The sequence below is a fragment of the Schistocerca americana genome, chromosome 5, assembly GCF_021461395.2.
Source record: "Schistocerca americana isolate TAMUIC-IGC-003095 chromosome 5, iqSchAmer2.1, whole genome shotgun sequence".
Taxonomy (NCBI): Eukaryota; Metazoa; Arthropoda; class Insecta; order Orthoptera; family Acrididae; genus Schistocerca; species Schistocerca americana.
Genome location: NC_060123.1, coordinates 52,666,685 through 52,692,572, shown reverse-complemented (window position 1 = coordinate 52,692,572; position 25,888 = coordinate 52,666,685). Strand labels below are relative to the sequence as shown.

The 25,888-nt window shown below is 39.2% G+C and overlaps 1 protein-coding gene across 3 annotated transcripts in view; it reads left to right on the top strand.

Annotated features, from left to right (window-relative positions):
- The window catches only part of LOC124615701 (S1 RNA-binding domain-containing protein 1), a 235,337-nt gene that overhangs the window by 156,692 nt on the left and 52,757 nt on the right, over positions 1-25,888 (top strand). For all 3 annotated transcript variants that reach the window (XM_047143740.1, XM_047143741.1, XM_047143742.1), the window contains 3 exons: positions 4,253-4,433; positions 4,579-4,722; positions 4,825-4,972. In XM_047143740.1, coding sequence (XP_046999696.1) covers positions 4,253-4,433; positions 4,579-4,722; positions 4,825-4,972 — 473 coding nt within the window. The remainder of the gene's footprint in view (positions 1-4,252; positions 4,434-4,578; positions 4,723-4,824; positions 4,973-25,888) is intronic.

The window sequence follows — 25,888 nt, the reverse complement described above, 5'->3', positions numbered from 1 at the left end:
GGGGGATTTTCCCCTAAATTTAGGGGGAATTAAGCTGCCTAGGGGTAAGTTAGAGGGATAAATGTTTCAGGGGGAAAAATATTTAGGGTTACTACTCTCCCCTCCCTGCTCCTCCACTCCACAATTTCATTCTTGACTCCCCTTTACGGTGCGCTGGGGTTGGCATCACTGCTGCAAGACCCTTGTTTAGAACATAGGACCATTGCGTTCTTGGTTCTGCTGCGGGATTTGTTTACTCTGTAATAGTTGTTGGCTGCATATCTTGGAGGTGTTGATTATTTTTCGTGCAGAATGGCGAAGACATACAATGCAGTGTTATTACGCACTTGCAGTCGAATCCATCGCTATTGCTACCGATGGTAGTAATAAAACAGACTTTAAGTTATATCCTATTATTGTATCGTTCTTCAGCCTTGAACTCCATGAAATTCAAAATTGCCTACTCTCTGTGCCTAATTTAAAAGGGGATGCCACTGGAGGTAATATTGCTGATGTTCTACTTTCAACTTTATGGGAATTCCATATTCCATTAAAAAAGTGTCTGGCTTTTGGTGCCGATAATGATTCTGTAATGGTAGGGCTGAAAAAGGGTGTGGCAGGATGTTTGAAGCAAGAAATTGCTAACTTAATCATTGTAGGCTGTTCTTGTCACCTAAATAATCTTGCTGTTGAGAAGGGGGCAGCATGTTTGCCTTTAACATTGATGAAAATATTATTGACATATTTTATTCTTTGGAAAGGAGTGCAGTGCAAAGAGGAAAGAAAAATTTAGAAAGTTTCAAACTTTACACGACACAGAAATGAGGAAAATTCTGAAACATGTGCCTACACGATGGTTATCGTTGAAAAGATGTTTAGATAGAATTTTGGAGCAGTGGGACCCTTTGGTTAGTTTGTTCAAGGGAGAAATTGTATGTAAGGATTCTGAAATAGAAACTTTGAAGAATTATGAAATTCCAAAACACACTCAAAATGTAGATTACTTCATATCACACATCCAAGCACTGTGATAAGATTTCACCACACTCCTTACTTAAAAGAAAAACCCAATCATCAGTTTTACAGAAAAACATTGACACTGTGGACCATGCTTTATCACATAAGGAACGACCGTTCATATTTCTGTCATCAAATTTACATAAATCTTTATGCCTTTTCCTGCCTTTTCCTTTCAAGTTTTATGCCTATCTTTGAGAACCCAAATGTAGCTCTTCAGTCAAGCGCTCCATGTATCCACTTATTGAGGTCAATTTTGGAGGATCTATTGAAGAATGTGATGGCAAGATATGTGAGACCACTCATTATTAAAACCTCCAGCTCTCTTACTGATGTAGATTATCACACTCCAGCAGATCAAAAGGATGATTGTGATCTGATGATAGGGAATTCTACATTTGCCTTGGTGACCAGTTTGAAGCCTGAGGAAAAGTCTATATTCTTTAAGTCTGTAAGAAAATGTTTCTTATCATCATGTGATTACATGATACACAAATTTCCGTTCAAAGATGAAGTTTTAATGCATGCAGAAGTTGCAAATATTACTACAATTGGCAAAGCATTTTCCAGCCTTAGATTTTTCATAAACAGATTTCCTAATATTCTGACTAGCGAAAGTGAACACTTAGATACAGAAGTTGATATTCTCCACTCTCAGTTCTGTAGCTTTCAGCTGGAAGAAACCAACTTGGCAGCAGAGGGAATTGATGTTCAGTGGGCATTGGTAGGTCAGATGAAATCGGCTGATGGGGTTCTTCAATATAATAAACTTGCAAAGGTGATGCTGGCTATTTTGTCAATTCCACATAGTAATGCGGAATGTGAGAGAATTTTTAGTACAGTTACAAAGACCAAAACTCAGTTCAGGTCCGTGCTTTCAGAAACGTTTTGGGAGAAATTTTTAATTTTAAAATCAGTTCAAAACAGCAAGTGCTTTGAACAGAAATTTAGTTCAGAGTTTTTGAACAAGGCTAAGTCAGCTATGGGTGTGCTGAATAAGTAACTACTGTAATCGGACAAATTCAGAGTGATAAATTATTCAGATTATTTGCTAAGCCTAACATGTACATCTGGTATAAAATTGATTTAAATTTGGGAAAGATGTCTTACGGATATAAGATGCCATGCAAATATGGGTTGCATTATGAAATGAACGTGTGATCATTTAACAGTGATTTATTCATGCAAAAACTGTGCTAATGTCAAAACAGAAATCTAATAGACGGTAATTTGTTTCCTCGGATCGTAATTTTGTTGTAGTTCACTCAAGAGTGCTTCACTTGAATGCGTGTGAATCCAAAGAAACCTGCAGAGCTCATCATTTATGTTGTTCAGCATGTTGAATGGTAAATTATATAGTCTGAAGGCTCAGGCATGTCCATTATTTAGTATTTACATGTAAATAATAAAGCAAATGTAATTGAGTTGTTGCAGGTATTGAATTATTGCAACTTTAATCATCAGGGATGTGTTGTAATTCACAATAGTACACCGCTAAAATTCTCCTGATTTCTCACTTTTGAAAGTTGGCATGTCTGAGGTTGCAGTAGGTACTGGGAGATGAAGATGCTTTCACAGGCTAGAGTAGCATGGAGAGCTGCATCAAACCAGTCTCTGGACTGAAGACCACAACAACAACGTGTATCGAAGGTTTTCCATACAAGAAAACAGTAGACTATTCGCAACTTTTCTTGAACAAATGCCAGACAGAATAACGTATTGAGATCAGTAGAATGGCCACAACTATTCTCATAGGTATGTGTTAGCTACCTATGTGCTGGACAGAAATGTATAAAATACGATGACGCAGACATGTGTGCTACATAGGAAAGTACAACTACTCAATAACTCGATTCAGTCGAGTCAATTGACGAGAGAAATGAACAAATAGCAGGCAGGCTGAATGGCGGGGTTGGCGTGGGTGGCCTAACAAGGGGGGGGCGTCCCTGCACGTCCGTATGTATTCGCCATTGTGCTCCATTTAGTATTTCAAGGGATAGTCATAAAGTTTTAATTATCACATTGGAAAATTGGCACAGTCCAGTCATAAGGATGTGTATGAATCAAGAGGTAGTCATTAATCTCTTAGATTTTCTTGGGATGTATGATTGATGGTGTACCTATGGGTGTACAGCCAAGTTATAGTTTTTTTTTTTTTTTTTTTTTTTAATGCGCAATATATTTCAGCAACTGACTCAGTCATCATCTTCGTGTACTGTGAGTTTTGCTGTTATGTGTACTTGGTGCCTGGCCTCTGACCATACTGGTTGGAGTTCGGGTTGCTTAAGTAGGCATAACAACACTGTTCACAGCACCTGAAGATGTTGACTAGGTTGGTCATCGAAATATTGTGCTTAAGCAGAAATGATAACACAGCTGTATACCCAGGAGTACACAGGTAGCCGAGAAGGATTATCACCTCAAAAAATAGTTACCTAATTAAATTTTTGTTTATGTACAGAGACTTGTGTGTAGTCCACCACAACCCCTTAGCATGCCTCTAGAGTGAACCAAAACAAAAAATCACAGCCCATCTCCAGTTTATCAATGTGCTGTGCGATTTTGTTTTGACTTCTCTAGCATCATGCTAAGGGGCTATGGTATGGGAATTTCAATGTGTGCGAGTACTGCAGACATGTACATGCAAGCAAACATTACTTAACTTTAATTTTTTAAGATGGAATTAAAACTTTGACTGCCCACTTATGAAGTACTTCTGTTATTAATTTGTGGCAGTGATATTCGAATTAACTCAAATATGCACTCCTGTTTACTGTTAAATTACGCTTTTTACAGGAGGATGCTAAGAAACTCTTTAGTAACTTAATGAAATATACGACTGGTTATGTAGTTGTTGAGATCTTCAATCTGTACACTGGTTTGATACAGCTGTCCACACTAGTGTACCCTGGGCAAACTTCTTTATTTCTGCATCACTACTGCATTATAAATCCATTTGAACATGTTTACAGTACTGAATACATGTTCTGTCTGTACAACTATAGCACTCACACTTATCAAATTATTGATTTCTTGATGCCTCAGGATGTGTCCTGATCAACTGATCACTCCTCTTAGTCAAGATGAGTGCCGATAAAACAGATGAAAAATTCTATTTTAGATTTAAGGAAATAAATTGCAAGTTATGTTAAAGGCATTTTTGCAACCTTTGTGAAACAGAAAATGTTTTTTAACTATATATTACAGCAATGCACTTTTGAATTGAGGTGAATGTGTTTTCTTCTTTTAATTTCAGGTTTTGGCTATTTTCCGTGGGGAGAATCTAAAGGCATTGTCAGTAAAGCTCAACTTTCCCAAATTTGCATTCGACCGCATATTCTCATTCTGCCACAGACGTTGGCTGTCGAAAGGAAAATTCTACGAGTTTCGTTCTACTTTATTCCAGCAGAGCTGTCAAGATGCATACAGCCGACTCAGTAAGCTAGTTTCACTTAGTTTCACTTTCACTATACATACGAGACACAGTGTAGGCAAAAGAAGTGAGTCATGCCTGAAATGTAGTCACGTAACTTGAAATTTCTGTACTGAGCCACATGTGATATGTCTTCATTTTCTTTCCAGTTGAGCCTTTAATAGCACGTCAAGTTAGATCAGAATTACTGCAAATAGCAGTGTGTGCTGCCATTGAAGTTTTTGCATCAAATTTGAAAGCACTTCTTCTTGCTCCGCCGTTACGAGGAAAATCTATTCTAGGAATTGATCCTGGTAAAATTTAATTTGAACACATTAAATAGACTAAAGAGTGACTTTTTACTTACTATTTTTTGCTGGGGCTATTAAGATCATAATGGATACAAACTTGTGCAGGTTTTCGTAACGGATGTAAGCTGGCAGTTATTTCAGCTACTGGTGAAGTTCTTCGCACTGATGTTATTTACCCACATACATCAAAATACCAAGTACCAGATGATGACCCAGATGCACTGAAACTGAAAGGCATTATCACAGGATCACAGTGAGTGCTAATCATTATTATGAAGGATGCAGCGAATGTAATTTTATTGCCAGAAAATGGAATGGCTGGTCTTAATGTTATTTATATAAATCTGTTTTCCATTTCTGTCTCATACTCCCACAGGTTATCGTTGTGCTTGATTGTGGATTCATACAAGGTTCAGTGAAATCATGTGTAATTCAGAACTGGACTCCTCGGTTTTCTTTCTTTATATAGTGCGAGGTTTCTTTAGTTATACAGTAAGACCACAATAAACCAGCAGACTCGATAATAAGGCACACATCAGAAATTTTCCTGTATTTTTAGCTCAGTGCAGTTGGCAGCACAGTTGGACGCCTTTGAAAAACATCAGAACTGTTCAGCACCGCCCCTCCTCAGTGAAATTGTCTGCCTCTTTGAGCAATTATATTCTTGCCAAGATAAGCCAGTTGTGTTGTTAGCTTTATGTTAATATCAACAGTTCCTTGTTCACTAGACATAAATTTACAGTACTTACATTTGCATCTGTGCTGTGGGGTTTTATGTAATAGTTACTTAATAAAGTCATTGTATTGGATCACTATTCAACTTATTCTGTGACTGTCAGATAGACTACCACACAGTAAAAAGTGTGTATGTACAGTGCATATGTTTTCCAAATAGACCTAAAACAGCAAAAACGCAAACATGTGACATTGGCAATCCAACAGATTGTTGACATCAGAAGATTGGAAAAAGATGAAAACCAGAACAATCTTCATTTATATACCATATTAAAAAGAGCTACGTTTAGAAAAAAATGTTTCACAACTGTTTCAGTTAAAACTTTAAATGTTAGGCAAACTGTTAAAAAAAGAAGTAAGATATAAACTGTAGATGTTCTGTGTAAGTGGTTCAGTGCTAGGAGAGCAGAAGAAAAGCCAATAATGGGGTATAAATCAATTGAAAAGGCCAAATGTTTTCAGAAGAAACTGGATCTGCCCTTATATCAAGTTGTTTCTTCCTCAAAAGGGTGACTTCAAAATTCATCGTGACTTCCGTCACGTAGATGTTTCTGCTGGAATAAAATCCATTGCCATTGATGAAGCTGCTGCCAGTGAGTATAGAACATCGTTTCAGAAGGTTGTTGATGAACATAGGTTGCCACCACACAGAATTTATGACGCTGATGAGACTGGCCTGTTATGGCAGTATTTTCCAAATTCAACCCTAGCTGAAGCTAAGGAGGCCAGCGCAAAGGTTTCGAAAAAGAGTAAAGCAGAATAACTGTCTTCATATGTGGAAATGCTTCAGGTGATCGTAAATTTCTTTGTTTGTGATTGGGAGCTATCAGAAGCATTGACCTCTAAAAAAACGTTATACATATGCCAGTTAATTGTGGCACATAGGCTAATGCCTGTATGAAACCTGAGTTTTTCAGACTGGTTCTTTCACCATTTTGTTCCGGGTGTGAAAGAAAGTATTTAGATAAATAGGACTACCGACAAATTTTTGGAAAAAAAGGGGGATGGGCTACCAGCAAATTCTAAGGGGTTCTCATCCTTGAAAATTGCCAAGGTCACCCTCCAGAACCTGAGCTTGTGTCGGGTCAAGGGGTCATACAAACTTTCAAGTGCAAGTACAGAGGAATGTTTGTGCAAGAACTGCGAAGCTGATATTGCAGCATCCAAGAGTTACAACACAATTGTAACATTAAAGACACTATTTTCACATTTGCAGTTGGTTGAACGTCTGTGAAAAGTGGAACATTGCAAAGGGCTGAAGAAAATGATGACCTTAACTGGACGAAAAACCCAAGATAAAAAGCAATGCACATTATGATGAGTCAATATCTCATCACTCTGAAATAGTACAAATGATAAAGTCTGCATCCACTGATTAACTGAGTGTTTTCAACAGAAGTAGTTTACAAATGTAGCAACGTTGACAGAAATTTAGCTGTTGAAGAAGGGTTGACTGATGAAGTGATATTACAAGGTGTTTACAACTCACCGGAGGCTGCAGAAACTGACAAGGGAACCTCCCCGTCGCACCCGCCTCAGATTTAGTTATAAGTTGGCCCAGCGGATAGGCCTTGAAAAACTGAACACAGATCAATCGAGAAAACAGGAAGAAGTTGTGTGGAACTATGAAAAAAAAGAAGCAAAATATACAAACTGAGTAGTCCATGCGCAAGATATGCAACATCAAGGATAATGTCAGCTCAGGAGCGCCATGGTTCCGTGGTTAGTGGGAGGAGCTGCAGCACGAGAGGTCCTTGGTTCAAGTCTTTCCTCGAGTGAGAAATTTACTTTCTTTATTTTCACAAAGTTATGATCTGTCCGTTTGTTCATTGACGTCTCTGTTCACTGTAATAAGTTTAGTGTCTGTGTTTTGCGACCGCACCGCAAAACTGTGCGATTAGTAGATGAAAGGACGTGCCTCGCCAATGGGAACCGAAAACATTTGATCGCAAAGTCATAGATCAACCGATTCCTCCACAGGAAAACACGTCTGATATATTCTATACGACACTGCTGACGGCATGTGCGTCACATGACAGGAATATGTTGTTGACCCACCTAACTTGTACACTTGGCGAATGGGTAAAAAAATTCTTCTACCTTGCCCGATTTAGGTTTTCTTGTGGATGTGATAATCACTCCCAAAAAAGTGATGAAAACATAAGAGTTTGTCACATAAACTGCAACAAATGAATGCAACAGTTTCACAGTCGCACAGTTTTCCCTGTGCTCTGACAAAACATATGTTTTTAACGTTTTCATACAACGCCCCCATACTACGGCGCAGTTACCTCGCATCGGACGGACAGATAATAATTGTCTGAAAATAAAAAAGTAAAGTTTTCACTCAAGGGGAGACTTGAACCAAGGACCCCTAGTTCTGCAGCTCCTCACGCTAAGCACGGGACCACCACGCTCCTGGGCTCTCATGGTCCTTGATGTTGCCTATCTTGCGCATGGACTTCTCAGATTGTATATTTTGGTTATTTTTTTCATAGTTCCACGCAACTTCTTCCTGTTTTCTTGATTGATCTGTGTTCAGTTTTTCGAGGCCTATTCACTGTGCCAACTTATAACTAAATCTGAGGGGGGGTGCGATGGGGAGGTTCCCTTGTGAGTATGATGAAGAATAAACTCTTATAACTCAACATCTCTTAGGCTGAGGCTTATGAAGTCTTAAAAAATTGTATGAAATTTGCCAAGATCACCCAACAATACAACACTTGTGATGTTATGAATCTGCACACAATACGAAATAATTTCTTTCAAAAAAGAACTCAATCCGAGAAACAGGTTGGTATTTTTGCAATGCTCTAGTGAGCTCAAAAGGAAATTTCAGCTAAACCATTGGTGGTAGATACCAGTCTGGTATATTCCAAGCCCATGACATAATCAAATATTCCTAAAGACAGTGATACCAATTAAACTGCACCAAATTAACAATTTTTATTAACTAGCTTAATCCTGGTCTTTTCAAATCAGTGATTCTTATTTTATTTTATAACTGTAGTACAAAAAATAATTTATGTATATATTGAACTTTTCCGACACTTTGAGCATTAAACTGATTTAATAGAGCAGTACAGTATTCAACTTTGACTTCAGTTTTGTTTTTGCAGAAAAGTAATCCATTCTTTTAATTTTTCATACTACAATCTCTTCTGTTGTGTTTAATCAATAAATTAGTTGTTTTTGTACACTAAAACTGTAGGGTTTGTTTCTATACCTTAAAAAAGCATGTTTTTAAAAATTGATCTTGACAATATGCCAACAGATCCCTGAGCATGACAAATAATCAATGTCATACTGTAGTATGTTATCATTAACTTTGATGCCAGGCGTAAACTCTAGCCTACCTCCAGTTCTATAGATAAGTTGAAATGCAGATGCACTGTGTTTCATAGGTGATAGGAAGCTGTTTTGTAATGACATTATTTTATCCATAACAGTTTGCAAACACTGTAGCTCTTTTCATAAATATCATTCGAGGAAGAAATTGCTACCAGATTTACTTTTTGATGAATGCCTTATTTCTTTTTTGTTGTGTAAAGTAATTTGAGACAGTGCTCACTGAAATTTCATTGTTAATGTCATGCTCTCAGAAAATTCATGTCAATTTATAATTTCCTACCTTTGAGTAAAATATCAGCACAGTAATATATCAGGAAACTGAAGAATCATATTGTGTACAGAAAAGTTATTGTGGTGAAGACACGTGCAAATATATTTAATCCCATGAGTTTGGGCTGCACTAATATGGTGTCATATACATATTATGGAACATATCGTATCAAAATATCAAAAGGAATATTCTCTGGAAGACACCATAAAATTACAGAGACAGCTAGCCAGTGTTCACCTTCAGGTGGAAAAATACCCGTGCTTCTGATATAAATGGTTAAAAGTGGTGCAATGGAGGGAGGGGGGGGGGGGGTGTAATAAAAATTCTAACTTCAGAAATTATTAGTTCCTTCCTCAGGAAGGACAGGGGGATAATTTGGGGAAGATTATGAAGGAATATGGATCACTCAGATCCCAAGATAGAGGGAACCACTTGGTGTAAGGACAAGTTGTGCATCCGACTTCAGATAGTGGCTAATGTTGGCATAAATGATGCTTCCTCCCTGGGTTATGAGGCTAACCTTGGTTCCTTTAGGTAGTTGACTGGATGGTGAAGACATCACACACAGAATGCATGCACATTTCACCATTTGTAGCATCAACCCAGAGTCGATAATGGTCTTATGGTTTGAAGTTGAGTTGAAGGTGAAAACCAGAAGCTCGGACAACTCTGCGACAATCTCAAATGTGAATTTCTCAATCTCAGCTGCCGGTGGAGAATTGCTAGGCCATTGATATATCAGAAGTGCAGTGAACAAAGGAAGTGGCTAATGGGATGCTGCAAACCATAGGCATTATTACGTTTGTCTGTAGAAATTACTTTCCTGTATATCCTGAGGGTAATGGGGAACGTGATGTGAAAGCAGGATTTTTGAGGGTTAGAGGAACACCTCCATAGGGACAGTGACAAAATACCTGCAGAAATCACAGACAGACCAGCCCCATTGCTCCCAGAGGAGAACATTCAGCCTTTGAGATCAGAAAAAAAATTATGTGTTATTAGTAAACTGCTGCAGCATATATGGTAAGTCCCAGCATTGGTTTCACTTATTAGTGGTAATAATATCAGAAACAGAAAATTGCCTGAAACAGGAATTGAACAGCAGCTATATTCTTATTTCAGACTGGAATATATATTACAAGAGTAGGCTACTTGGCAGTGGCAGTGGCAATGACAGTGGCATATTTATTGTCACAAAGAACTCTGTTTTCTAGTGAGATTATTGTAGATTCTGAATGTGAAATAGTATGAGTAAAGGTAAACATCAGAGGTAGCCCAATCATGGTAATCAGATTGTTTATAGGCCACCTGTGTCAAGAGCTGTAGTGGCAGAGTGGTTCAGAGATAACTTGGAGAATATCTCATGGGAAGGGGAGACACACACAATTAGAAATGGTGTCGTAATAAGGGATTTGTTTGAGATTGTTTTGAATATTTTGTCTGAAAATTACTTCGAGCAGATAGTTAAAGAACCAGTGTCTGAGGGCAATTTCTTGACCACCTAGTAACTAACAGCCTCAAACACTGAGGCAAAAATTGGTGATAGTATTGTGGCAACTCTTTCCGTTTGCCTCACTTGTAGCAGCAGATGACGGGCTGCACTGACTGAAAACTGGCAATCAGCAAAGCTCCTGCCACCTAAAGTACCACCACTTCTCCCCAGCATCCTCGCTGGTCACTTCCACGCCAGGTAGGCCTTTGACTGCTACACTTACTGGGGGCCACGCACACCAAACTGCTGCTCACACAGTCTCTGTTTCTGCTTCTAGAGGCAACATCTCCTGGCCATGCTCTCGGCAGCTCGTCTTACGCAAATCCCCCACCCCCTGCTGCCGCCCCCTTTGGGCTAACAGCAGGCTTTTGCACCTACATCCAGTTTCAGTGTATTCCTGCACGCCAGTTAATGAGAGAAGTGCCACTGAGTCTTCCATGTCACCTCCCCGAGCTATGTCTCCTTGAGAGACTTCCTTGACTGCAGGTGTACAAAGTCTGTTGCAAAATGCCCAGGTCGCCTTCCCCACCCCCACCCACCCCACTGCACACTCCCCCCCCCCCCCTCCATAAAACCCTCTCTCCCCCTGCCCCCCCCGCCACCCACCTACCTCTTCATGGCAGCCCCTGCTGGGATCATCACCTGGATTACTGAGTACAGTGTAGTTTACTTCAGTGCAGTGAAGTTCGGTAAGTGCCAGAAGTACTGCGCAGGTTTATTACTGTTTCATCCCCAGGCATTTTGGTACCTCTTCACCACCAAGCACGGGACTGAAACGAGTTTTCTCTCCGACTATGCTGGCTTCCTTGACCACCTGATGTGTCCTTATTACTCTCAGACTTCCCTCCTTTTTGCCGTGGTTCTGTAACACACAGCGAAACCCTGTGTTAACATACCCCTTCCCAGGGCTTGTCTTCTCGTGCTGTCAGATGATGTCGAACAAAATACTGTAAACTGTATAATAGTTGTCTCTTGTTCAAAGACTGCCACAAATAAGCCCCCCCCCCCCCCCCCCCCCCCTTGATTAAGAGGTTGTAACCCATTACATTTTGATGTAGTAGTTAGCTTTTTTAAATAAATAGCTGACGAGCCAGCTCACACACCTCTTTCAGAATGCTTCATTATTTATTGTTTGTCCTTACTAATTAGCTTGTCTTTATAAACATGTTTGCCCTTAGGTACATAGAAGGGAACCTTTAAATTGTTCCTTCACTGGTGACCCTGACATAATCCATATCCTCAGCCTCCAGCTAAGAAGCATACCTGGCTCCAATTGTAAAATCTGGTGTGACATTCTTGTGGATCCTTCACAACATGGCGATCCCAACAATTGTTCCGCCCCTTTCTCCCTCTCGCCTTCCAGAAACGGATTTTCTCACGTCCCTGGCCTCGCACACGCAGGTGCTCATGCTTCTGCCACTCTTATGAAACAACGGTTTGTCTGGCCAGGTATCAAATGTTTGACTGTAGCAACTGTATACTGTGCCAGCGCACATTCACTCCCTCACAGTCACCATTCACCCCATACAACGTGGGTCACAGATGTACACCTCAACATTGTTGACAAGAGAATTATTGACTGATTTATTCATTGGCCAGAGGCCACTCCTGTCTCCGATATTTCAGACAAAACTGTGGGTGCAGGCTTCATTTGAATCTGGTTGTTCTGCTCTGGATGCCCCCACATCACTACAGATCATGGATGTCAGTTCATCTCCAGTCTATGACAGCTACCTGTGGCTCCAGTCTCCACCATACCACCAGCTACCACCACACAGTTAATAGCATGGTGGAATGGTTCCACCACACACTTAAAACCACCCTTATGTGTTACTCCTCTGAATGGTCTGCTGCTCTACTCCTGGTATTTCTAGGCCTGTGGATCACACCGAAAACTGACCTGGCAACTTATGCCACTGAGCTGGTACACGGACATTTGCTCGACATTCCTGGTGATTTTTTGGAAACAACCAGATATGCTAACAGTATCATACCAGGTTTCATGCAGCAGCTCCAAGGCTTCATGGCCTAGCTGCAACCAACACTTCCACAACGTCGTGGTAAGCACTGTACCTTCATCCACTGTGACTTCACAGCATGCGCACATATCATTCTTCGATTGGGTGCATACCAGCCACCACTCCACCCATAGCATTCGGTCCCACAATTGGGATCACAACTCGAGGACAAGACGTTCTCCATTTGTCTGATCTGGGCCACAACTGTCTCCCTAAACAGGCTCAAACTGGCCTGTGTCCCGGAGCCACCTCCAGCCAACTAGCACAGCACAGCTGAGATGGAGCTGCCCCTGCCTGCACCGCCACAAACGACAAGACACAGTTCAACAGTGCCCCCTCTGCTGTTCCCAGAGTGCCACTGCCTAATGCCGACGCCATGTCTGACACCTAACAGCAAACACTGCCCCTGGCCTGCCACCATCAGACTACATAACTGACACATCTCCCAGTCCCTAGGACCCCAATGTCGCCAATGCAAAGCCCTCCTTGCAGCTTCTGGCTGATGCAGACACCTCTCTGCCCCACAAGCTCTTATCAGTCCTGACACGGTGCTGCCATCACCGCTGATAGCACCCGCACCATTGGAGCAGTGACCCTATTTCACACGCTCCCAACACCGTGCACATTAGCTGCCCCTGCCCCTCCTCTCACTGGAAACCACATCACTCGCAGGAGTACAGCAGTGGCAACTTGCTCATGCGTCCCCAACAAGCATCCTTAATAGACTCCAAACACCCTTCTGTGCAGTTGGCATCAATATCTTCCTCTCGGAAGGGAGAACTGTGTGATGACTTTTTCCGTTCGCCTCCAGTTGTAGCAACAAACGACAAGCTGCACTGACCGAAAGCCAGTGATCAGTGAAGCTCCTGCCAATTGAGGTACCACTGCATCTTCTCAGCACCCTCGCTAGTCACTTCCTCTGCAGGTAGACCTTTGACTGCCACATTTTCTGGGGGCCTTAGGCACCAAACTGTCACTCACATAGTCTGCTTCTGCTTTTATGAGGCATTATCTCCTGGCCATGATCTCGGCAGCTTGTCTTGTGCAATCCCCTGTGGTTCGTGTCATTAACTGCCGCACATCGCTGGAGTGCCTGATAGCAACACCTCTTCACCACCAAGCACGGCAGTGAAACAAGTTTCTTTTTTTCTCTCTCTCTCTCTCTCTGACTGTGCTGGCTTCCTTGACCACCTGATGAGTTCTTATTACTCTAAAACTTACTTCTTTTTTCTGGATGTATAATGTATGGGTGTCGCTCCGGCAAAATTCTGTGTTAACATCCCTCTTCCCAGAGTTTATCTTCTCATGCTGCCAGACGATGTCGAACAAAATACTGTAAACTGTGTAATAGTTGTACATATTCGAAGACTGCCACAAGCTGTGACTCTCCTTGATTAAGAGGTTGTAACACATTAAATTTTGATGTACTAGTTAGCTTTTTGAAATAAATATCTGACAAACCCCTTTCAGTACACCTCATTATTTATTGTTTGTCCATACTAATTAGCATACCTGTATAAACATGTTTGCCTTTAGAGCATAGAAGGGAACCTTTAAATTATTATTATTATTATTTTTTTTTTTTTTTTTTTTTTTTTTTCCACTGTGGACCACAACATGATCCACACCCCTCAAATCATTGAGTCTGGTCTCAACTTCCAGTGAAGGTGTATCTGTAAAAATTTGGAGTGATGTTCTCATGGTTCCTTTACAATCTGATAGTTCCAACAGTTACCCACGCCCCTTTCTCCCTCTCGCATTCTGTGTATAGTTCTACATGTTCAAAGACACTTTCACAAGCAAGGACTCCCCTTGATTAAGAGATTATAACCCATTAAATTTTGTTGAAATAGTTAGCTTTTAGAAATAAATAACTCACAAACCAGCTCACACACCTCTTTCAGTACACCTCATTATTTTTGTTTGTCTTTTTTAATTAGCATGCCTCCATAAACTTGTTGGATCTTAGAAGCATAGAAGGCAAACTTTAAATCATTCCTCCAGTCTCAATGACTGCAGATATTATGGGAATGTTAAAAATGTAGAAAAATATTTTTGTTTAGCAAGTATGACACAAGACAAACTGCAAGACATCTGTGTAGCCAACATCAAGTATTTAGCTCTAAGGACAAATATGTGGAGCATAAATAGGTAAAACTCTAATGCATCGTACAATATGACTTTCATATATATGTGGAACAGGGTTGTGTGGGATGGAAAAGGCATACTATGATTCAGTATCTATGTTAGAAAATTACTGGGAAGGCAAAGAGAGTTTCATCTCTAATTTAAGAAGAGTCAAAGCCTGGTAGACAGACAGAAGGAGAAAGACTCAAAAAATGTAGGAAGCATTCATTTAATTTAAGAGTAACATTTTGTCAAACAATCGACTAACAATGCTAAGAACCTTAAGTCCTATGTACCATCAGTAAGTGGATCAAAATAATCTATTAAATCACTCAGTGACCATACTGGCACTGAAAAAGATGATGAGAGAACGAAGGCTGAAATACTGAATTTGGTCTTCCAAAATTGTTTCACTGTAGAAGACCATAATATGTTTCAGTCATTGCACAAATGCTGAAATGGCAGATATTGAGAGATGCGATCACTGATTAGAAAATCAACTAAAACTCCTCAACAGTGAAAAAACAGCTGGACTGGATGAGATATTTGTGAGGTTCTACAGAGTTTCTGCGAAAGAACTTTTCCCCTTTTAACATTAGTTTATCGTAGGTCCCTAGTGATTCGAAAAGACACAGCTCATTTTTGTTTTCAAGAAAGGCCATTATACAGATGGACATATTTATGGGCCTACCAGTATATGACTGATGCCAGCCTGTTGTAGAATTATGGAACAAGTCATTATGTTGTTCTGGGAGAATGAGAATCTCTCTAAAGAACATCATGGATTTCATAAAACTCCATTGACAAAGGCATTCAGTGTCATTTAGAGAACAAATTACGAGCTAACCAAGTATCTAACCAGACTTGTGATTGGACGCAGGACTTTCTTGTTGTTAAAAGCCAACGTATTTTTATTGGAACAAAAGCAACAAATGTTAAGGTAATTTAGTGAAAACCCCAGTGGATTGGTACACAGCTCCTACTATTTACGATTTACACTAATGACCTAGTGGATACTTTTGGAGGCTCCTTGAGGATATTCATGGAAGATGCTGTTTTGTGTAGGAAATTTGTGATGCAAGAAACTTAGTGAAATGCAGGAAGGCCTGCAGATGTTTGATGACTGGTGCAGGGTGTGAGGTAGTGGGCGGGTTGTGGCGCCCAGAAAATATTCTAAGTTCAGAGTTGGCGTGGCCACACAAGCCGCTCAGCAAGCCGGGGCCCAGCAGCAACCACGTGTTGCCGAACGTTAGCTGAGCAAGCGGGGTAGCCCCAGTGCATGGTCCAGCTGACGTGTGGCTGGGAATTTCATGTTGATGCTGTGTCGATGAAGGAGACATGCCGGGGGTGCCACAGATGGCGGACTTTGTGAAACCTACGGACTTTCACAGTTCGTATAGAAATTAATAGTAGCCAGATGAATCATGATATTGCAAAAAGAAACATGTAATTACCATTATTTGCATGATGAGTCTGATAGTTTAATCAGATTTTCGATATCTTTATTAGTTTAAAATTCAGTATCTGACGATAAATTATAAAAGTAACACCCAGTAACGAATTTCCAAAATCTAAACAGTTCATCCGATTTTGTTGACTGACGTCTCTTTAGAAAGCTATTAGTGTGAACCTAAATTGGTGTAAATTACAGGCATTTAACTTGTAAAGTACATGAGTTATTGGAGGTCAAAGAGGCCATTACTATTGATCACGTCAGGCCATAAGTACTCTACTCCACAGTTACACAAAAAAACGGTACCGGCATCCAATATATACTATTCATGAAGAAATTGGTCAGTTATTTACTGTGTTTTAGAATGCACAGAGACATTAGACTACTGGCTTACTTGTGTTCTATTCCTTTGATATATGTTTAATGGACTTGTTCATGTCTTTAATAATGTGTGTTAGAGTATGTTTATGGTCCAGCCATAGGAATATTTATTCAATTTCAAGTTATTTAAATGTAAATCCAGTATTTAGAATGTGTTTCATTATGTTTGTGAGTGTGCGTTGGCTTGAAAACATGGCGGTAGCACTCTAGCCAATCACAGCGCTCGTGAATGGGGAGACTGGATGGAAGTGGGAAAAGAGTATGGGAGAGGACAGGAGAGAGGTCTGGACAGTACGGCGCAATGGACGCAGAGTAGCGGGAAAGACTTGGAGAGTGGAGCAGTTTGCGAATGGTCGAGGGAGACAGAAATATTTCATAGTGCCAACTTGTGCACTTGTGAGATTTCCTTGGCTTCTGCAGTGAAGACGTAGTATGTGTTTAGAAGTGAATATCTCACGAGCTATGCTGTTGTTCATAATTAATTACGTGAAGTAGGAATCTATTGTTTTCCTGTTATTCAACTTACATTTTATTTAATTGCTGGACCATCAACACCAATAAGTGTGTTTTCGTAATAAAGGGCATTCTTAAAGGTACTTCTGCTATCGTACTCATCATGTAAACACATTAAAATAGTACCTACAGAATTTATTTAATTGCAGTCTTTCATGTATAAATGTCTATGTTACGTTTCAAAATTCACAATTGCCGAGTAATAGAAACCTTCAACCATTTGATTCGTGTGTATATTCATATTGTATACTGTAGACTTAGTAGTATTCAGCTTGAAATGCGGAAACTATGTATAACAGCCCCTAGACAATGAAGCCAGCCAAAACCTTTTAATATTTCAACTTTGAGTCTGAGGGTACATAGTTGAGGGCCGCCATATCATTTCATTTGTTTTTAAAAGCCCGCAAGGGGCTATCACATGAACCTGAAAGATAATAAATGTAACATAATTCTCAGAAATAGGAGAGAGATGAACTACTTTTCAATTGTAGTGTAGATGACAGATTATTGGAAACAATAACTGTCATAAAATTTCAACTGATTCGTGATTACTGTTCATTGGTCTATAACTCTTATTAAGTAGGATTAATGTAAGTTATAATGAAGACCCAATGAACAGTGATACATTTCAGCTATGGTTAATTTACTCAGAAGGAGAGAGGTGGATCCTCAATAAACTCCAGTAGCAGATGCTACAAGAGAGATGATGTGCACCATGGATAGGTTTACTGTTAAAATTTTGAGAGCTTATGTTCCAAGAAGAGTTGAACAGCATATACTCCCCCCCCCCCCACCCACACACACACACACACACACACACACACACACACACACACACACACACACTCATCATTGTTTGTTATTGTTGTGGTCTTTAGTCCGAAGACTGGTTTCTTACAGCTCTCCATGCTACTCTACTCAGTGTAAGCCTCTTCATCTCCAGATAAGTACTGCAACGTACATTCTTTCGCACCTGCTTACTGTATTCATCTCTTGGTCTCTCCCCTACAGTTTGTAATCCCCGCAAACTTCTCTCCAATACTAAATTGGTGACTCTTGATGTCTCAGAATGTGTCCTAGCAACTGATCCCTTCTTCTAGTCAAGTTATGCACAAATTTCTTTGCTCCCCAATTCTATTTAGTGCATCCTCAGTAGTTACATAATCTTCCCATCTTATCATCAGCATTCTTCTGTAGTACCACATTTCAAAAATTTCTATTCTCTTCTGGTTTAAACTGTTTATCATCCATGTTTAACTTCCATACGTGGCTTTGCTCCATACAAATAGTTACAAAAAATACGTTCTGACCTTTCACTCTGTACTCAGCATTAGGAAATTCCTCTTTTTCAGAAACACTTTTAATCCCGTTGCTAGTCTACATTTTATATCCTCCCTACTTTGGCAGTCGTCAGTTATTTTGCTGCCCAAATAGCGAAAGTCATCTACTGCTTTAAGTGTCCTTTTTTCCTAATCTAATTCCTTCAGCTTCAAGTGATTTCATTCGAGTACATTTCATTACCTTCATTTCGCTTTTGTTGATGTTAGTTTCAAGTCCTCCTTTCAGGAGACTGTCCATTCCATTCAACTGCTCTACCTAGAGCTTTCCTCTCTCTGACCAATTTGCAGTGTAATTTGCAAACCTCAAAGACTTTATTTCTTCTCTCTGGATTTAAACTTGTGCTCCAAATTTTTATTTTGTTTCCTTTATTGCTTGCTCAATATACAGATTGAGTAACATAGGGAATAGGCTACAACACTGTCTCATTCCCTTCTCAACCACAGCTTCCCTTTCTTGCCCCTTGACTCTTATAACTGCCATCTGGTTTCTGTACAAGTTGTAAGTAGCCTTCTGCTCCCTGCATTTTACCCTTACTTTCCTCAGAATTCCAAGGAGAGTACCAGGTGCTGAAGTATGAAACCAGAATTTGTTTGAAATAATTACATGTCTGTTGTTTCAAACTGGTAAACAATATTTTATTCAAAATAATCTCCATTGCTATTTATAAATTTCTCCCACCTCTCTGGGACACTGTGAATGTCACACTAAAAACACAGTTATTCTTTTGAAGTGAACCATTTTCGTACAAATTGAAACATTGTTCAGTGAGAGCATGCCCCAGTGATGCAAATAGATGCTAATCGGATGAGTCAAACCTGGAGAATAAGCTGCATTCCCTAGTATTTCCCAACTGAATGCCTCAATCATTTCCCTGAACTGTTTTGCCGTGTGTGATGGGGCGTTATCATGGAGCAATAAGACTTTGTGTTGCCTTCTTCCATATTCTGGTCATTTCTCACATAATGCTCGATTTAAATCGTTCATTTGCTGTTGGCAGCGATCAGTGTTGACGGTTTCGCCAGAGTTTAGCAGCTTATAATAGATGACACCCTTCTGATCCCACCGAACACAGAGCAATTGTCTTCTTTCCAAAGTAATTTTGGCTTGCAGTGGATGTCGATGCTTTGCGTATATTCACCCATAATTTACGACACTTTTGATTCTCAAAATATATCTATTTTTCATTGCTGGTTACTATTCTATGGAGAAATGACTTTCTTTTGTATCTTGCGAGCAGCATTTCACAAGTGATCTTTCTACTTGCTTGATGTCTTTCATTCAGTTCATGCAGAACCCATTTTCTGCACCTTTCCCATAGCTTTCAGCCGAAGAGAAACAGCTTTCTGCGTCACTTTGAATTGTTCTGTGAGTTCCTGTTAAGTTCGAGTATCATCATCATCATCCAATAAGGCCTGCAATTCATTGTATTCGAACTTTTTCATGATTTTCCACACTCGTCATTTCTCATGTCAAAATCACCACTTTTGAATTTTTTTAACCAGTCAAAACACTGTGTTTTTCCAAGAGCATGTTCGCTGAAAGTATCAAGCATTCGATGCAATTCTGCAACAGTTTTCTTCAAATGATAACAGAAAACCAATGCTGTCCACAAATCGTAGTTTGTAGGGACAAAACTGGACATGTTTACTTTCATTCCAATTGATCCGTAGTAAGGAGGTCCTCCAGAATGTAGAACATGTCAGAAAAATAATAATACATGACAAATATTTATAACTGAAACAGATACCTATGTATGGAACTTAGGTCACTGTGTGTTGACATTCGTCGTCAGCTCTTACAGGAAGCAGATAGTGCTGCAGGTGCAGTCTCATGGGCCCTACATTGACGGCTAGCACCATCTATAGGGAAATTCTGGTTCATATGTCTAGACCTGGTAGTGTAGTCAGCATTGTCAAAGACTCTCTCTGAGTCTACAGATGCTGTAAATGAGGTTTTTCTTTCTTTAACCTATCTGCTAAGAGAAGTCATAGAGGTCAGTATTGCCTTGCATTTTCCCACATTTTTCCGGAATCCAAACTGATCTTCCCCATGGTCCACTTCTACCAATTTTTCCATTTATCTGTAAAGAATTGGTGTTAGTATTTCACAACCATGACCTATTAAACTGATAGTTTGATAATATTCACATCTGTCGGCACTTGCTTTCTTTGGAACTAGATTTATTATATTCTTCTTGAAGTCAGACAGTATTTCGTCTGTCTCATACATCTTGCTCACCATATGAAAGAGTTTTGTCATGGCTGTCTCTCCCAAGGCTATTAGTAGTTCGAATGGAAAGTGCTCTGTCAAATTCTTCTTGCACTAATGTCTCCCATCTCATCTTCATCTACATCATCTTCCATTTCTGTAATATTGCCCTCAAGTACATCTCCCTTGTATAAGACTCTATATAGTCCTTCCACTTTTCAACTTTCCCTTCTTTGCTTGAGACTGCTTTACGATCTAAGTTCTTGATATTCATACAGCTGCTTCTATTTTCTCCGAAGGCCTCTTTAATTTTCCCGTAGGCAGTGTCTATCTTTCCCCTTGTGAAATGTGCTAAATCCTTACATTTGTCCTCTAACCATTCCTGCTTAGCCATTTTGCACTTCCTGTTGATCTCATTTTTAGACGTTTGTATTTCCTTTAGCCTGTTTCATTTACAATGTTTTCATATTTTCTCCTTTCGTGAATTAAATTCAGTTATTCATATGTCACCTAGGATTTTTACTAGCCCTCGTCTTTTTACGTGCTTGATCCTCTGCTGCCTTTATAATTTTATTTCTCAAGACACCCATTCTTCTTCTACTGTATTCCTTTCCCCTATTCTTGTCAATTGTTCCCTAATGCTTCCTCAGAGACTGTCAGAAATGTCTGGTTCTGAAGTCTAATGTTTAAAATTTAGTTCACAATTTTCACTTACTATGAAACATTTAATGTAACAACTTAATTCATTTTCTAATGTACAGTGAAACATATCCTGTTCTGCTGAACAGAGGTTCACGAATATGTATCAGATACAGAAAAAAGAAAACTGGTTTAAACCTCCAGAGACCCGTACAAGATGGAAAAGTTCCACTCATCTCTTCTTCAGAGCTTCTGCGGTGCCGTGCAAACTTCCACTCATGGCTTTGGCCAGAGTCTGTTCACTGTTAGCAGTATGCAGCATGTAAGGCATTATACAACACTACAACACGCTGTTCCAAAGGTTAACTGGGAAACATGCTTAATCTGCTACACAATTTTTTATTTTATTTTTATTTTTGTATTCATTTGTTGGGAGGGGGGGGGGGGGGTCAGTATTTTGACTGTTTTGATGCAGCCCACCACAAATTAATCTCCTAAGCCAAACCCTCATCTCAGAGTAACACTTGCACCCAACATCCTTCACCATTTGTTGGATATATTCCAACCTCTCGTCTCCTTTATGGTATCTACCCACAACAGCTCCCTAAAGCACCCTGAAAGTTTTTCCTTAGTGTATTCACACATGTCCTTTCATCCCGTCCCTTCTTCTCTTTAGTGTTTTCCTCATGTTCCTCTCCTTGACAATTCTGAGGGAACCCCTCTTCATTTCTTATCAGTCTACTTAATTTTCAACATGATTCTGTAGCACCACATCTCAAATACGTCTTCTTTTCTTCTTTCCCAGTTTTCCCACAGTCCAAGTTTCAGTTCCATATAGTGTTACTCTCCAAATGTACATTCTTAGAAATTTCTTCTTCAAATTAGGGGTGATGCTTGACACTACTACACCTTCCTTAATGAGGAATCTCCTCCATACCTATGCTAATCTGCTTCTTGTTTCCTTCTTTCTTCATCCTTCATGTGCTATTTTGCTTCCAAGGCAGTACAATTTATTTACTTTATCTACTTCATGGTCACCAATTTTGATGCTAAGTTTATTGTTAATCTTATTTCTGACACTCCTCATTACTATTGCCTTTCTTCAAGTCCCTCTCTGTCTGTACCTTGTGCTCATGAGACTATTAATTACATTTAACAGGTGTGTAGTTCCTTCTCAATTTCACTGATAATAACCCTGCCAAAAGTGAATCATATCATTGATATCCTTTTTCCCTGAATATTTCTTCTTCAGTTGTTTAGAGTGAAGAGTAGAATGAAGATGAATTCATGTCTTATACCATTTCTAAAATGAGCACTTTGTTCTTGGTCTTCCAGTTTTACTTTTCCGTATTGTTTCTTACACATATTGTATATTACACTCATTGTTGTATAGCTTACACCTATTTCTCTAAGAATTTCTAACACTTGCACCATTTTACATTGTCGAACCTTTTTTCTAAGTCGACATGTTCTATGAAAACATATTGATCTTTCTAAGTCTTGCTTCATCTGTCAGGCACAGTGTCAAAGCTGCATATCTGATGCCTTTACCTTTCCTAAAGTCAAATTGATTGTCATATAGCAGATCCTACACTATTAAATCAGTTGCCAGCTTAGACTAACATTTTGAATAAAATATTGTTTAACATCATAAAGAAGAGATTTGTCTTTAACAATATGCACAGATACACCTGAGTCTAAAATCCATTCCAGTTGACGATTGCCACATTTCCAAAAGAATAGGAACATGGGAGTGCCTTATCTTTTATTATTGGTCCCTCTCTCTGGGCTATCAGCAACATACCTCTTTTGCTGCGAGTCTGACCTTAGATTTACTTTTTGTCTGCACTGAGATGCAATATGCCCCCCTTTCTGACATCTACAGCACCTTACTGATTTCTTCTTTTTGTTTTTTGAATAAAGAGCAGATGTAGTTTCCTTCTCCAATACATGACAGCTTGAAGTACTCTTTACATCCTGTATGATTTTCACTTTAACAATGTCGTCCAGAGCTTTCCAGCCACCTTTCGGGCAGTGATCTCAAACCCAATGTTTCTCATTAGGTTCAATGTGCCTATTATTTTGTTGATGTATTCGTCTAGACTCTTGCATTTGTCCAGCTGAGTGGTAATTAACTCACATAATAATCCTACTTTCCTTGTAAGACCTCCACCCTCAAATGCACTTCATAATTTGTCCCAAACTTCTTTCACTGTTGCAGCTTTTTCAATGTGAACATAATTCAGTGAGTCAACGAGTAATATCAACTTTGATTTTGCTTTCCTATCAATACTTGAATAATTCTGAACTGTGGATTTCATTGTCCCCTGCACCACATCCCATATGTCATCCAAACGTAAATACACTTCTACTGAAAATTTCCAAATTTGGATAGTTTGCATGACTTGTAAGTCTTTCAATCTGTGAAATTTGCACCGCGCTCATTTTAACAGTAACTTTGATCTTTCTTAACATAGAAAATAATACTGAAGAATAATACAAAAGAGTTGCATTCCTCTTGTAAGCATAACTTGTACTTCACTTAAGTGCATTACTTGGAACTTCTCCAATACTTTCTCACTGGCCGTGCGGTTAAAGGCGCTGCAGTCTGGAACCGCAAGACCGCTACGGTCGCAGGTTCGAATCCTGCCTCGGGCATGGATGTTTGTGATGTCCTTAGGTTAGTTAGGTTTAACTAGTTCTAAGTTCTAGGGGACTAATGACCTCAGCAGTTGAGTCCCATAGTGCTCAGAGCCATTTGAACCAATACTTTCTCACTACTATATTATGGATATACTTATTCCAAATGCGTCGCTGGGCCTGTAACCTATTAGAGTCGACACAGTTGAATAAGTAATAGTGAATAAAAGACATTTAGTGCCAGTAACTATATTTGCACTTCCAGGTAAAATACATCGAACACAACAACCAAGGAACATTGTATTACACACACAAAACGCAGAGCATACAATAGCACCAGAGGTCTATTATGTTTCACATGATGAACTTTGCCGCCATCTCACACGAAATATATTGTTCACAAAATTCCAACAAATCTGATTGTGAAAAGATCCCTGCTTCTCTATTCTTTCCAAGGTCACCTGTGTTCGCATAAATAAAATTAGTCTTTTTCCTCCCATAAAGAAATTATTACCACATCCATGTATCTTTTGTTCGGAGGTAGCTGAATGACTCACATGCAAAATATGCTACGTATTGTTGCACAGCTGCAGTTCAAATGTGTTCTATTAAATAGAGCCACATGGTGCCAAGCTGCTCTGCTGTAGTGCAGTTCTGCTCAGTGTGGTCTTGCCTTTAGAGTTCTGAATTCCTGCTGCTGGTTTTCACATAATTCATTTGCTACTCATGAGAAACCTTCACGTAAAAAGTATTTGTATATAATGACACTCGCACAACTTCCTTAATTTCAGTAAGCAGTACCTATAAACTTCTGTTAATATCTTCTGTCAACCATCTGTTATCTTTGATAAGATGTCTTTCAATTAGTTTTAATTGTTTACTAATTGTTAATTATGTTTTGTTGAATTTAGTATTTTCATATTCCCTGACATCTAGTTATGATATGGAATGTATCAGTAGGTTTACACATAAGATATATTCTCTCTGTGAAAACATGACTGCATGCTGGCCATTAACATAGCTGTTTTAAAGTTAAACTTGGTATTTTTGCAGTCTGACGTTAATTATGCTATAACAATGCCCCTCTCTTCTATTAACTTACAGAATGAAATCACTATGTTGAAACACATTGCCAACAACAAAGGAAGCGGGCAAAATTTAGCAGACCATATCCTCAGTAACGAAACCACAAAAAAAAAAAAAAAAAAAAAAAAAAAAAAAAAAAAAAAAAATCTTCTGCACGCTATGAGAACTGTTGGGTATCCGTTCTCTAGTTCAAGTATCTACAAAATGATTTGCAGTAACTGCCCCAGTTATTATATAGGACAAATAGGTAGAACAATCAAAGTGAGATACAAGAAGATCTATCGGGAAAGAAAGGTGATAATATACACCATTCCATCTTCATGGAATGTGTGCATATTGTTGATTATGCTGTGAAGGATTTAAATGATACCGTAATTCTACCCAACGAGATAAAAGGGAGGAAATTAGATTTATGGCAAGAACTTGAAATTTTCAAACATTTAGCAAACAATGACAGTAGTATTTTAAACAGTTAACTTCAGATTGCAAATAGACATTTCCTGAAGGCATTGTGCCAGTAATTGTGCCACTACTTCTGGCTGGTTAGCCAATTTACTGCTTGCTGTTGGCCTCCACATGATGTTTGTTTTCTTCAGAATTCTACTTTGTTATGAATCCTACTTTCAGTTAGTAATTTCACATAACATACTTTGTAATTCATAACTACTTTCTCTGTTTTATTATTTCATTTATAATGTACCCTCTTGATTCATCCCCTCTTCCCCCATCCCCAACCCACTTTTTTATTGTATTTTAATCTGCTTATACCTTCCATTTTTAAGTGTCCAGTTCATTCAAGTGATGTACTTACTGCTAAGTGCAGCTATATATATTCTGTTTCTATTCACAGTTTACGCTGCATTCTGCTTTGCTTTCCTCAGATGCTACTGCCACAAGATTTTAATTTGTTCACA